The sequence below is a fragment of the Macaca mulatta genome, chromosome 1 (assembly GCF_049350105.2).
Source record: "Macaca mulatta isolate MMU2019108-1 chromosome 1, T2T-MMU8v2.0, whole genome shotgun sequence".
NCBI lineage: Eukaryota > Metazoa > Chordata > Mammalia > Primates > Cercopithecidae > Macaca > Macaca mulatta.
The window spans coordinates 220068815-220084325 of NC_133406.1; the positions used below are offsets into that span (position 1 = coordinate 220068815).

The 15511-nt window shown below is 38.2% G+C and overlaps 1 protein-coding gene across 32 annotated transcripts in view; it reads left to right on the forward strand.

Moving 5' to 3' along the window:
• EIF4G3 (eukaryotic translation initiation factor 4 gamma 3) overlaps positions 1 to 15511 on the forward strand; it is a 375758-nt gene that overhangs the window by 296543 nt on the left and 63704 nt on the right. For all 32 annotated transcript variants that reach the window (XM_077971386.1, XM_077971367.1, XM_077971281.1 and 29 more), the window contains 2 exons: positions 5391 to 5561; positions 12229 to 12426. In XM_077971386.1, the coding sequence (XP_077827512.1) occupies positions 5391 to 5561; positions 12229 to 12426 (369 nt within the window). The remainder of the gene's footprint in view (positions 1 to 5390; positions 5562 to 12228; positions 12427 to 15511) is intronic.

Genomic DNA, 15511 nt, shown 5'->3' on the forward strand with positions numbered 1-15511 from the left:
ACTCCTCTGTATACCTACATATGTGAGATCAGTGAGTTATTCTGGTACATTCAAAGTAATGTGACTAGAAGTGAGACATTATCTAGAATTTGTAGTAGCTCCAAAAATATCAACTTTAATTATTTAATTTACTTTTATTAAGCAGTTTTGTTCTATGTCAGAAGCTAGTTTTTAAGTGAAATTTTGATTTCTCAGGATAATGTTGATATGTTAAGCCTTAAGGCAAGTTATTCTTCCAGCCTGTCTCCTAGATAACAGACATTCTCCACTTAATGTGCCCAGCTTACCTTGGTATATTGATATAGATACAGATGGGAATGTCACAGGACATAAATATCAACATATAAAGAAACAAAAATGGCCAGGCACAGTGGCTCATGCCTGTAATCCCAGCACTTTGGGAGGCCAAAGCGGGTAGATCGCTTGAGTCCAGGAGTTCAAGACCAGCCTGGGCAACATGGTGAAATCCTGTCCCTACAAAAAATACAAAAATTTGCCGGGCATGACGGCACACACCTGTAGTACCAGGTACTTGAGAGACTGAGGTGGGAGGATTGCCTGAGCCTGGGAAGCAGAAGTTGGAGACAGAGGCTGCAGTGAGCCAAGATCGCACCACTGCACTCCAGCCTGGGCAACAGAGCGGGGCTCTGTCTCAAAAAAACAGTAACAAAAATAATGCTGTTTGGAAAAAAGCAACAGCCCTACTCCCCTACTCTTTGCAGTTTCTGATTCCATACTTCAAATAACTTTTTTTAGTTCTCCAAATTATCTTATAATTAATTATCACCTAATAATATTAAAATCTATGTGGTATGCCCCATTATTATCTTAATTAGCCATGACTTCTAATACAAACTTTTCTGCAACAGGCTAGGTACGGTGGCTCACGCCTGTAATCTCAGCACTTTGGGAGGCTGAGGTGGGCAGATCACATGATGCCAGGAGTTCGAGCCCAGCCTGGCCAACATGGCGAAGCCCTGTGTCTACTAAAAATACAAAAATACAAAATTACAAAAATATAAAAATTTAAAAACAAAACAAAAAAAAAAACAAACAAACAAAAATTAGCCTGGGATTACATGTCTGTAATCCCAACTACGCAGAAGGCTGAGGCACAAGAATTGCTTGAACCCAGGAGACAGAGGCTGTAGTGAGCCAAGATCATGCCACTGCACTCCAGCCTGGGTGACAGAGCAAGACTGTCTAAAAAAAAAAAAAAAAACCACAAAAACTGCTGCTGCAACAGACTTACTATAAAATATTTTTAATGCATGCTAATGATTTTAAAATGTCATATGCAGCTACGTAGTTTTCAAACCTAAGTGTCCTTCACTGGATAGTAAAGTGCTTATCTGTTAGAAATTACCACGAAATAGCATGTCTTTAGTTATTTTTAAAATAAAATTATGGGCGGGGCGACGGTGGTTCACGCCTGTAATCCCAGCACTTTGGGAGGCTGAGGCAGGTGGATCACGAGGCCAGGAGATCGAGACCATCCTGGCTAACACGGTGAAACCCCATCTCCACTAAAAATACGAAAAATTAGCCGGGCGTGGTGGTGGACGCCTGTAGTCCCAGCTACTCGGGAAGCTGAGGCAGGAGAATGGCGTGAACCTGGGAGGCGGAGCTTGCAGTGAGCCAAGATCGTGCCACTGCACTCCCTCCAAGATCGTGACAGAGCAAGACTCCGTCCCAAAAAATAAAAAATTTTAAAAAATAAAATAAAATTACTCATCAGTTGTCTTTGTAGTCTTTTTGTGGACATCACAGAAAGCACTCCAAAAAATATATCTTAAGAGGAGCATTGGACCTAGACAAGTAATTTGCCATTTATAGTTATTTTAACTAACTTTTGAGATAAACTGATCAATCATATTTTCTTTGATTATCCAGGTAAGCAGTGGAATTTAAGGTTACAGTCGCCGAATAAGATAGGAATGATGTATATTAAATTGCAAAACCGAGATGGGTATAATTTCTTAATACCTTTTTGAAAACTGACAGTGGGTAAAAAATTCAAACTTTAATATCGCCTGAAAAAAGAAAATGGCTCACTAATCAACCCCAGATTTTGACATTTTTAGTTTTGACATTGTGGACCTTGAGTACATTATATCTTAAAGTTCCTTAAAGTACCGTCTTTCAAAGAAAGAAACCAGGTGTCATTTATTTTTGTGTAGCCCATAACTTTTAGCACAGGATCCTAGATTTTTTGTGTGTTTAGTATATAAATCATTCATCATCTGTTGCTACTTCTGAAGGATACCAAAAATTTGATTATCTGTATTGTTTTTCACACACAAAAAGGGACGTGAAATGTTTACGTTTATATATCACTTTTTTTTGTTTTTGTTTTTGTTTTTGTTTTTGAGACAGAGTCTCGCTCTATCACCCAGGCTGGAGTGCAGTGTCGCGATCTCGGCTCACTGCAAACTCTGCCTCCTGGATTCACGCCATTCTCCTGTCTCAGCCTCCTGAGTAGCTGGGACTACAGGCGCCCACCACTACGCCCGGCTAATTTTTTGTATTTTTAGTAGAGACAGGGTTTCATCGTGTTAGCCAGGATGGTCTTGATCTCCTGACCTCATGATCCGCCTGCCTCGGCCTCCCAAAGTGCTGGGATTACAGGCGTGAGCCACCGCGCCCGGCCTATATATCACTTTTTTAAAAGTTCCTTTTGATCCTTTGGTATTGACGATAACATAGTTTTTAGGGTCCTTTTACATGGTGTATATCCTATAATCACATTTTTAGGTAGGGCTGGCATTGTATACGTGAAAAACCTTAACAAAACTAAGAGACTTTCCTACAGTAACTTTGCTCATACATAGCAGATTTGTACTCTCTAGAGTCTGATTCTTTTGTCTCCTAAGTTCACTACACCACAGTTTTCCAGGCATTGCTATTCCAAACAGTGAATTCATTCTCAGAGTGTAAATATGGGCGCATTAGAGATTGATTAATTGAACATACTAAGATTTTGTAAGTATAGTAGATGTATTAAGGACTCAAAATACCTAGATAAATATTTGAGAACAGTGTCTTTATCTTAGTTATAACCAGAGATACAATTATAATTTTAAAATTTTTCATGGGTGTTTTCACCTGGGTTTTAATTTTAACTATTTTATCTTGGACTAACAATTTATCAGTTAGCTTTTCAAAGCTTTTTTTCCTTTGAAGCATTATTGTTACTTTCTCACATCTCTGTGTTGCTCATTTGAGACTCACACATATTTGTCTTGGAGCAGGTAAAGAGGTGTGGAATAAATCGTATTGCCATTTTCCAGATTCAAATCTCAAGGCATATTTATTTATTGGTGTTTGCAGTAGGGTTTGGAAATGGGCATTTTCTGACTTTGTCTCCTAATGTGCATCTATGGCTCTTACTTGATTTTGACATAATTTCCTTTCATTACATCCAGAAACATTTGTTCTTGGCAATGTTTATGTACAAATGCATGGATTAAATTAAATATCTTGTGATATAATTGTTTACCTGAGGTTTAGCCAACCATTTAATAAGTTATTAATCTACATAAGTCAACAGTAGAATATAACTTGAATTATAAAAATCAGGCATTACTTGATTGCTACTTTTTTTTTTTTTTTTTTTTTTTTTTTTGAGACAGAGTCTTGCTCTGTCGCCGAGGTTGGACTGCAGTGGCCAGATCTCAGCTCACTGCAAGCTCCGCCTCCCAGGTTTATGCCATTCTCCTGCCTCAGCCTCCCGAGTAGCTGAGACTACAGGCGCCCGCCACCACACCCGGCTAGTTTTTTGTAGTTTTTAGTAGAGACGGGGTTTCACCATGTTAGCCAGGATGGTCTCGATCTCCTGACCTCGTGATCCACCCGTCTTGGCCTCCCAAAGTGCTGGGATTACAGGCTTGAGCCACTGCGCCGGACTGATTGCTACATTTTTCTAACAGAATTGTTTTGTCTGGGCTACTATATTAAAGTTTCAGTTACAATTTATGTTCTTATAGTAGTACTGTCTGGTTTAACAACTGTTCCCTGTTGGCATTTTTCCAATCTGATGATCTTTATTTCCTTTCAGTTATACCATGTGTCTCATACCTCTGGGTTTATCTGACCTGTTTTTTTTTGTGTGTGTGTGTTTTGTTTTTGATGTTTATCAAATAGTCTGAGATATCATCAGTACTGTATCCTTAGCTGGGTGCATTTGACAAGATTGGTGTGAAATTTTGCAGAAACTCTAACTTTTGATCCTGATGCATTCTTGATAACTACCATTTCTAATTGGGGCAGATGGTGAAGCATAAAGGAATAATTCTGAGAATGATTGATGTGTAAAGGTGTTTGAGCTTAGCAGCTTAGGCCCCAGACTGTGTATCTCCTAGAAACTGCCTTTTTATATAATAAATGACATTAAAGTCTGTACTTCTTTCTCTGAAGTGTTTTATGAATTCAAAAGGGCAGCATTGGGGCCTTAAGTGAGAAATGATTCTCATCTATGTGTGCTTTGTATGAAGTTTTTATTCTCTCTTGAAATCTAGTGGCTAGCCCTTCAGTACAACTCAGAAAGAAAAAAAAAAAATCTGATGGCAATATTTGCTCAGCACTAAAAGAATGATATATCAGAAAAAGTAAAGGTTGTCAACATGCAGCAGGTCTGCTTGAAGGTAGCAGAGCTTAGTGTCAACCCAAATGTTTAACCTTGAAAAATTATTTCCAAGCATTTAAGATAGTAATTGTTATGAATGTTTTGATACACAAAATGCAACTTTTAACTTACTCTGTTATCTCTACTTAGTGTGCTGGCAGTATAACATGGCAACATACTTTGGTTTTAACACAAGAGTATAGTGGGAATCTAGCAGGAACAGAGCTGACAAATAAAAGGAAGACATTTTTTTTCAGGGAGTAATTTAGTTTGACTCTCATCGATGATATATAATGAGTTTATTTTAGTATTTCTGACCCAACATATCAAGTGGAATATTTTATGATCTACAGTAAGGCTTAGTGTTGATGTTATATTTGCATTTTACCCTGGGATTGTAGAAACGCAATTTTAGCAGATTTGTAACTGGGATGATAACTACCTTTGAATTTTTGTAATTATTGAAGTGACCAGTCCACAGTTATGCAACTAATAAAAGATAAAGCTTCAGTTAGAAGTAGTCTTTCTCATTAGAAGTGACAGCTTTGTCAAACATCTTGTTCAAAAAGGCCTCTTGTTCAAAAATTGTAGTGGTGGAGAATATTACATTGATGGTCTTCTGAGGTTGTTTTTTTACCCCGCAAAAAGATTACATCCAGCTTGAGTGTCTAGCATTGCTTGGTGTGGTCATCAGGCTTGACTTGAACAGCACAGCAAAGACAATAAATTGTAAGTACTCTGAATAGCTGTAATATTCTTGTCCTAGTTGTTGAATGTTGGACCACGAAGATCTCAACCTGGCCAAAGAAGAGAACCAAGAAAGATTATCACAGTTTCTGTAAAAGAAGATGTACACCTAAAAAAGGCAGAAAATGCCTGGAAGCCCAGCCAAAAACGAGACAGCCAAGCCGATGATCCCGAAAACATTAAAACCCAGGTGAGAACAAAAGCATATCCTGACATTGTTTTGAAATTATGTTGATTTTCTTCAAACTTATTTTGCTTTGCTAATGTTTGTAGAGATAATCAGTTTAAGACTTTGTATAATGTTTTCCTATTAAAAGAATTATTCTAAAAGCCATTATGGATGCCAGACAACCTACTGTTTTCTCTTGAAATTGCTTTTTGTGTGTTTTTTCAGAATAGTTTCCAGGTCTAGAGGTTTCATGTGTCATAGACTTATGTAATTCAGGCTTAAGTTAATATTTGCTTTTCTTTAAAATACATTTTTAGATTCTCAGTGATTGAGTCTCTTTATCCTATTTATCCTAATTATTACATTGCTTTATGTTCTTTGTCAGGCCTTCATTGCCAATAAGCTAGAATTTAGAAACTCATCTTGTTTTGAAGGCTTTTGGAATAAAATTTAATTCTTTGAATCTTTTTATGCATATCCTGCCCTCAGAATTATGAGGATAAATTGAATGGATTTATTTTATTGACACAAAATTAATTTTTATGTGTCAGATTATATAAAGCCTTTATTCATCTTTTGCTTTATACACAATGTCAATTCCTATCCCCAGGTTACCTCTGCGACTTCAGATGTTTTTGCTTCTAGGCACCAAAACTGGAGTCTCTTAAAATTCACACTTGTACCAGAGCTAAGCATCACAGATCACCTACTAACTTTTGAGCATCTTGATTCCTTATATATCTTTTCTCTCACCATGAACAGTTAAGTGTAGCAGTTCAAAGTTCCAGGTCTGGAGGCAGAATCCTGACTCTGTTAGGCAGGTTCTTAATCTCAACTATAAAATGAAGTTACAAACATTGAGTGCCTCATAGGGCCAGTGTTAAGATTGAATGAAATAATATAAACCATTTGGCATGGTTCCTGGAGCTTGGTTAAGTGCTCAGTATGATGATGTCCCTGAGAGCGGAGATGGGCCTTAGATATCGTTCTGATTCAGTTCCATCACGTAACCTCAGAGAACAGGGGATCCCCAACCCCTAGTACCAGTCGGTGGCCTGTTGGTAACTGGGCCACACAGCAGGAGGTGAGTGGTGGCAAAAGAGCATTACCACCTGAGCTCCACCTCCTGTCAGATCAGTGGCAGCCCTAGATTCTCATAGGAGTGAACTGTACATGCAAGCGATCTAGGCTGCACGCTCCTTATGAGAATCTAACTAATACCTGATGATCTGAGGTAGAATAATTTTATCCCAAAAACCACGTTCCTCTTCCCCAACCCTGGTCTGTGGAAAAATTGCCTTCCACAAAACCAGTTCCTAGTGCCAAAAGGTTGGGGACCACTGTTCGAGAGAGTAAATTCTCAGTAAATAATTGTTCAGTAAATAAGCGAACCCACAGAGTAGTTAATACAAAACAGAGATGAAGATGAAGCAATCCGTCAACTAGCCGTGCTGTCAAACTGTAATTGGCGGCTTGCTTTTGTTTATCTCTGTAGTGATTATCCCCAAACATTTGCCACAGGGTTCCTAAGGACATCCTTCTTCACATTGCTGAGATCAAGTCCCTACATTTCTCTCCATTTCAACATATCTCAACCTTTTTTGGAGGGAAAAAAAAAAAAGCCTTCTTTGTCCCTCTCTCCAATCTCCCTGAGAAATGCTTAATGATAATGGGCCTAAATGGCCTGTATGAAGATAGTTAAAACTTCCTACTGGATCTTCATAATTGACAGTGAAGATGTATTTAAGGCACTTGGATTAGTGCCTTACTTTATTAAATTCTTACTGTACCTATAATGAGGAAATAGATGTTACCCTTTTTTTTCATATGAGGAAACTAAAGCTTCAAAAGTTGTCAAGCGTCATAAAAGAATAGTCCAGTTGTTATAACTTGTAATCTGCTTGTTTATAACAGAGTTCTCTCCATTATTAAGTCTTATTTCAGAAACAATAATTATCTTGATATGAGGTAGCATTAATTAATAGGTTTTCTTTAGTAAGTAGATAAAAGAAATCCAATGGAGAATTATTAAAATTCCTTTACAGAGCCAGTACAACCTTCTTTTTCTTGACACTTTCTTTTAAATATGGACTTGATTTGTTGCCTTTCCTTATGTTCCTACTACTATATTAAATCATTTAAATCAGCATTATGAACGACCACTGTTGATGACCTTATTCTCATCTTCTTGAAGCATTTCTAGGAAATCATTGCCTCAGGACATGTCTGGGCTTCTACCCCTAGGATTCCCTGCATTCTCTTTCTTCTTTCTCCTCTGTTAACAACATTTCTACTGAGGCTGCCTGAGTCATCTACCTGAAACACTGATTTTTGTCTTTCCATTCGAGCTTTTTAACCTAGCGTTCAATATGTCATTTTCACTCACAACCAGAGAAGGCTAGTCTTCTGATATTTCCAGCGTGTTCTCTCAATTAGCAGGCTAGAAAATCCTCATTAACAATTCCTTCCTAAAGTGTTTTCTCTTTCATCAAATATCTCCTTTATTTTTTTTTCTTCCCTTTAGCCAGCTCTTTCTATCCTTTATTATCTGGCCCAATTATCATTTCCTTCTTTTTTTTTTTCTTTTCTTTTAAGATGGAGTCTCTCTCGCTCTGTCGCCCAGCCTGGAGTGCAGTGGTGCGATCCTGGCTCATTGCAGCCTCTGCCTCCTGGGTTCAAGCGATTCTCCTGCCTCAGCCTCCCAAGCAGTTGGTATTACAGGCATGTGCCTCCACGCCTGGCTAACTTTTTGTATTTTTAGTGGAGACCGGGTTTCACCATGTTAGCCAGGATGGTCTCTATCACCTGAACTGGTGATCTGCCCACCTCAGCCTCCAAACGTGTGGGATTACAGGCGTGAGCCACCACCCCCGGCCCTCATTTCCTTCTAAAGGCATTCCTCGACTAATCCAGTGCCTCTGACCTCATGTACCTAAACTATTCCCCTTTCTGGTCTCTAATCAACCCTAGTACTTGCTTTATCACTTCGTTTTTAAATGTATTGTCCCTGCAACTAGATTTTGATTCTGTGGAAGGCAATAACTGCTTTGTGCTTCATTTGTACCTAACACAAAATTTAGTGGACATCAACTAGATATTTAGTTACAGTGAAAAGATTTTTTTTTTTTTTTTTTTTGAGACAGGGTTTCACTCTGTCACCAGGGCTGAAGTGCAGTGGCACTATCACAGCTCACTGCAGCCTTGATCTGCTGGGCTCAAGCGATCCTCCCTCCTCAGCCTCTCAAGTATCTGGGACTGCAGGCATGTGCCACAATGCCTGGCTAATTTTTTTGTAGAAACCAGGTCTCATTCTGTTGCCGAGGCTGGTCATGAGCTACCATCTCAGGCTTTTTTTTTTTTTTTTTTTTTTTTGAAAGAGGGTCTTAATCTGTTGCCCAGGCTGGAGTGCAGTAGCACGATGGTGTCTCGCTGAAGCTTCAACCTCCTAGGCTCCCACCTCAGCCTCCCAAGTAGCTGAGACTATAGGCATGGACCACCATACCTGGCTAATTTGTTACAATTTATTTTTTATTTTTTATTTTTTTTTGAGACGGAGTCTCGCTGCATCGCCCAGGCTAGAGTACAGTGATGCGATCTCAGCTCACTGCAACCTCCGCCTCCTGGGTTCAAACGATTCTCCGACCTCACCCTCCCAAGTAGCTGGGACTACAGGCATACCCCACCACACCCAGCTAATTTTTTGGTATTTTTTGTAGAGACAGGGTTTCACATGTTGACCAGGCTAGTCTGGAACTCCTGACCTCAAGTGATCCGCCTTCCTTCGCCTCCCAAAGTGCTGGGATTACAGGTGTGAGCCATTGCGCCTGGCCTAAAAATTTTTTAGAGGCAGTGTTGCCCAAACTGGTCTTGAACTCTTGGCCTCCTGCAATCCTCCTGCCTTGGCCTCCCAAAGTGTTGAGATTACAGGCATGAACTCCTGTAGCTTAGCTAATAAATGATTTTGTGTGTGTGTGTGTGTGTGTGTGTGTGTGTATGTAATTTTTTTTTTGGAGACAGAGTCTCCCTTTGTTACCCATGCTGGAGTGCAGAGGCATGATCTCAGCTCACTGAAGCCTTGAACTCCCAGGCTCAAGCAATCCTCCTGCCTCAGCCCCACAACTAGAACTACGGGTGCTTACTACACATCCAGCTGATTTTTGTATTTTTTGTAGCAATGGGGTTTCGCCATGTTGCCCAGGCTGGTGTCGAAACTCCTGAGCTCAAGCAATCTGCCTTCCAAAGAGCTGGGATTATAGGCATGAGCCACTGCACCCAGCCTCTTTTCATTCTTTCAGCAGTGTCTTTCACAGAGCAGTTGTTTTTATTTTTATTTTTATTTATTTATTTATTTATTTATTTATTTTTTGAGACATAGCCCCACTTTGTTGCCCAGACTGGAGTGCAGTGGCACAATCACAGCTCACTGTAACCTCAGCCTCCCCTGGCTCAGGCAGTCCTCCCACCTAAACCTCCCAAGTAGCTGGGACTACAGGTGCGTGCCACCGTACTCAGCTAATTTTTGTATTTTTTGTAGGGACAGGGTTTCGCCATGTTGCCCAGGCTGGTCTCAAACTCCTGGGCTCGAACAGTCCACCCACCCCAGCCTCTTAAAATACTGGGATTATAGGCATGAGCCACCGTACCCAGCTGGTTTCTAATTTTGATAATACTGAATTAACCTTTTCATTCATGATTGTGCTTTTGCTGTCATATCTAAGAAATATTTGCATAAACCCAAGAAAACAACGTTTTTCTACTGTGTTGTCTTCTAGAAGTTTATAGTTTTAGGTTTCACAGTTAGTTTTGTGATCCAATTTTTGTTGAGTTTTGTACAAGGTACAAGATAATAGGTCAGGGTTCTTTTTCTCCCCTTTCTTGTGGATGTCCAGCTGTTACAGCACCATTTGTTGAAAAGATTATCCTTTCTCCATTGAAATGTTTTGGCATCTTTGTTAAAAATCAGTTCATCATATATGTGTGCATCTATTTCTAGACTCTACATTCTTCATCAAGCTATGTCTGTCCTCTGGCCAACACTACTCTGTCTTTATATAGAAAGTTTTGAAATCTGGTTGTGTGAATTCAATTCTCCAACTTCTTTTTTTTCTTCAAAATTGTTTAGGCTCTTCTAGGGTTTTTTTTTGTGTGTGTGTGTGTGTGTGTGTGTGTGTGTGTGTGTGTGTGTGTGTGTGTATCTTTTCATATAAATTGTAGAATCAGCTCCTTGTTTTCTACCCGAAACAAAAAACAAAAGGCCCTATTAGGATTTGGATTATGATATATCTGTAGATCACTTTGGAGAAAACTGACATCTTGACAATAATGAATCTTTTAATACATGAACATGATATATATCTTCATTTATTTAAGCCCTCTTCGATTTCCTTCAGTGATTTATAGTTTTTGTATTTTTTTCCATCTTTCTTTTTTTTTTTTTTTTGAGACAGAGTCTCTCTCTGTTGCCCAAGCTGCAGTACAGAGATGCAATCTCAGTTCACTGCAGCCGCCTCCCAGGTTCAAGTACTTCTTGTGCCTCAGCCTCCAGAGTAGCTGGGATTAGAGGCATGCATTACCATATCCAGCTAATTTTTCTGTTTTTAATAGAGATGGCGTTTTGCCGTGTTGGCCAGGCTGGTCTTGAACCTCTGGCCTCAACTGATCCACCCACCTCAGTCTCCCAAGTTGGGATTAAAGGTGTGAGCCACCACTGCTGACCTTTTGTTAGTTTTTTGGCTAAACATTTTATAGATTTTGGTGCTGCTGTAAATGGTACTTTAAAAAAATAATTTCTGGTTATTTATTGGTAATATATAGAAAAGTAGTTGATGTTTGCATTTTGACATTGTATCCTACAATTGCTAGACTGACTTATTCTGGTCTTTTTGTAGATTCCTTACGATTGTCTATGTAGACAATTTTATCTTCTCTGCATAGAGTTTTATTTCTTCCTTTACAATCTACATACCTTTTATTGCTTTTTCTTTGCTTTATTGCATTGATTAGGACCTCTGTTATGATGTTGAATGGGAATGGTGAGAAGAAACATTTTTTGCATTATTCTCAATCTTAGGGGCAAAAATCATTTTGCCTTTCACCATTAAGTGGAGTTGTATATCTCCTTTTACTAGTCTAGGAAGATCTTCAATTCCTTTTTTTTTTTTTTAAATAGAGATTTTATAACATTATTTTAAAAGACTCCTGCCTAGTATTTCATACCATTATTTATATTATACCATAATTTAGACAAATTTCTATTTTTTTACATCAAAGTTATTTTCTGTAATGGGTTATTATGATGGAAATTAGTGTGGCTAAAATATTTTTACGTATCGCTAAATATAAATATATTTCTAAAAGTATAATTACTGGTTCAAAGGTTACATACACAATCTTAAAGCTTTTGATACACATTGTCAAATTGCCCTTAGAAATGTTAACAGATAATGCTCCCACCAGCTAAGTGTGTATATACCTATTTCTAGAATTCTCCTCAGTAGTGAAAAGAAGGTAATTTCTGACTATTTGTTAAAATAGATTAATTATTTCTATAACTAGTTCACAGTCCTTGTTAATAATTTGAGAAGTTGAACTTATACATTATTTTAAAAATTAATCATTACAGAAAGTACCATATTGTCACAGTTACTCTAAGTTACTCTAATGCTATTCTTTTTTGTGGCCCTTCTAGGAGCTTTTTAGAAAAGTTCGAAGTATCTTAAATAAATTGACACCACAGATGTTCAATCAACTGATGAAGCAAGTGTCAGGACTTACTGTTGATACAGAGGAGCGGCTGAAAGGAGTTATTGACCTGGTCTTTGAGAAGGCTATTGATGAACCCAGTTTCTCTGTGGCTTACGCAAACATGTGTCGATGTTTAGTAACGGTAAGAAGAGAGGAAGGAGTAAAACCAGAAATCTTCAAGAGGTATATTCTCCCCTCACTACACATTCTTCCCAGAAGTGTTATTGGGGCAACATAAAGGGGAGAATATATTTTTAGTATTTATTGATATATCCTCATTATATAAAGACAATCTTGCTTTATTAAAACGTATACTCCCCTCTGTAGGGGATATGAAGTCTGTACTGAAATGGACATGAGATGGGCCCATTCAACATAAGAAAGATTGAGTCAGGTTTGAATTAGTAATGTAAAATTATTGTCATAGGCAACAAATTTTTCCTGTGTGTCTCTTATGGAAAGCAAGCAAATGCATGCTTTCACATTTAATTAAGTTTGAAATTTAAAAACACGTTGATTCTAATTCTAATCTCTGTGAAAATGAAAGGATAGTTGTTCTGTAGTCAAAAAGATTTCAAAGCTGATAATTTCATGTCATAGAAACTGTTAGATTTCTCTCTGTTTACATTGTCTGAAGCCATTTAATCTCCACAGCCTGTCAAATCTAGGGCAAGACAGAGAGGGAGACCAAAGAGCTTCTGATTAGTGTTCATTGTCCTCTATCCCACGATCATAAACTGCCATGTATCATCTGTGTTTTCTCTTCCTGTTGTTACCAAGGTACTTGTGTCAGAAATGTCTGTCCTTTAACATTTGGATTTTTTCTTAATTATTACAACTCGTTGTCGTGCCTTGCTGCTTAGAAACAAGCTATGAAAATGCAAAATTCTCTCATTCTACCAATAGTTTTGACTACCTATGTCAAAGGTAGGTAAGTCTTTTGGGGTTTGGAAAAGTCACATCTTCTGTCTTAAAGGAACTCAAAATCCATTTTGAAAATAAGTATTTCCAAGAAAAAAAATACTTAAAAGGTATTGTGTGATGTAGCAGTATCTTAATGCCTGAATGGATGGTTAGACTGAAAAATAAGTTGGAAGAAAAAAAAAACAGTATGTTGGTGGGAGAGCCACAAAACTTTTACAAAGCAAATAGAGTTTGAGTTGGACCTGAGATAATGGGGAATACACATTTGGAGAAGAAAGAATATATTCTAAGCAGGCTCAATTCTGAAGCAGTAAGTGTGGCTTTGGAGTCACAGCTCTAGGTTTAACATTTAAACTTTAAAATGAAATTCCAGGTTGGGCACGGTGGCTTATGCCTGTAATCTCAGCACTTTGGGAGGCTGAGGCAGGCTGAGGTCAGGAGTTTGAGACCAGCCTGGGCAATATGGCGAAACTTTGTCTCTACTAAAAATACAAAAATTAGTTGGGTGTGGTAACATAAATTAGCCGGGCATGATAGCATGCGCCTGTAATCCCAGCTACTTGGGAGGCTGAGGCAGGAGAATCACTTGAACTCAGGAGGGAGGCTGAGGTTGCTATGAGCAGAGACTGCACCACTACATTCCAGCCTGGGTGATAAGAGTGAGACTCTGTCTCAAAATAAAATAAAATTAAGATAAGATAAAATAGTTCCTACTCTGCCGCTTCCTAACTTTATGACCTTAGAATAGTTACCAATGTCTTTAAGCCCCTGTTTTTAATCCATAAAATGAGATTAATTCATACCATTTACAATATTATAAGGATAAAATTAATTTTAAAAAAATGAGATTACAAAATTTCTAGCTCAGTGTTTGTCCTGTAGTTAACCCTAAATAAACTGAAACTATACTGGACCTTTTAGGTCCAATTTGTGAAGGTTTTGAATGTTCGCTATAGAATGAGGATGATTATTATTATAATAAAAATAATCTATTCAGCACCTACTAAGTTGAAATATGGGTAGAGGCTTTATGTATACATATTATTTTTAATGGTTATTCTAACTCTGAAAGGTCAGCCCCACTTTCTTGAACCAAAAACTGAGCTTAAAAAGGAAAAATAACTTGCTCGGGGTGATATAAGTAGTAAGTGGCATTGCTAGAATCCAAATCAGGGATTATTTAACTCAATCACTTGCCATAGTGTCTCCTGATGTGCCATAGTTCTATGGAAGCAAACTAATTTTCCATTTCTGGGAGCTCATTTTCATTGTGGTAGCCATGGCATCCTGTGGTCACTCATTAAAATTAGGACTGGATCCCAGATCCTCTGGATCACACTTCAGTGCCCTTTCCCAGTTTTGAATTTTATCAGATAGGCAGTTAAGTGGTGTTCAGGCAGTTTAGTGGAGGAGTGATATTGATGAAAATGGCTTTTGAAATGATCTGGCAATAAGTACAAATTGGATTGGAATAGGAAGAAATTATAGACAAGCCACCCACTTATGAGACTTTTGAAAACTTTATTGGATTGTTTATTTATTTTGCTTGAGACAAGGTCTTTTGCTCTGTTGCCCAGGCTGGAGTCCAGTATTGTGATCATAGCTCACTGAAGCTTCAAACTCCTGGGCTCAAGCAATCCTCCTGCTTGACTGTAGGCACACAGCACCACCAGGTCTGGCTATTTTTTTTATTTTTAGTAGAGATGAGGTCTCACTATTTGCCCAGATTGGTCTCAAAAACTCCTAGGCTCAAGTGCTCCTCCCGCCTTGGCCTCCCAAAGTGCAGGGATTACAGGCAGGAGCCATCTCCTGGCCTCCTGGATTATTTTAAATTATAAGATAACAACCTATTTGAACAAGTCAAATGGTATAGTTAATACAGTTATTACTGTCTGCTTGCAGCCCCAAGCAGTTAATCTTCCTTCCCTATCAGATAGTCACTGTGAATGGTTTTGATGTAATCATCTACAGTTTTCTTCATATTTATAAAATCATATGAAAATATGAGTGTATGTATAAAGAGGTATTTTTTTGGTTTTGCTTTAATTGAATTATATAAATTATTTTCAGTTTGCCTTTTTGTTTTTTTAACTTAATAAATGTTTTGGGCAGCCCTCTAGGTCATTACAGATATATTTTACTCATACTTTTATACAAATTGCATAATATTTCATAATATGCATATACCGTAACTTATTCAACCATCTCTTTCTCTCTCTCTCTCTCTCTCCCCTCCCTCCCTCTGCTGCCTCTACCTCTCTCTCTCTGTCTCTCGTGTTCTTTTATCCTTGTATTCTGGAGTT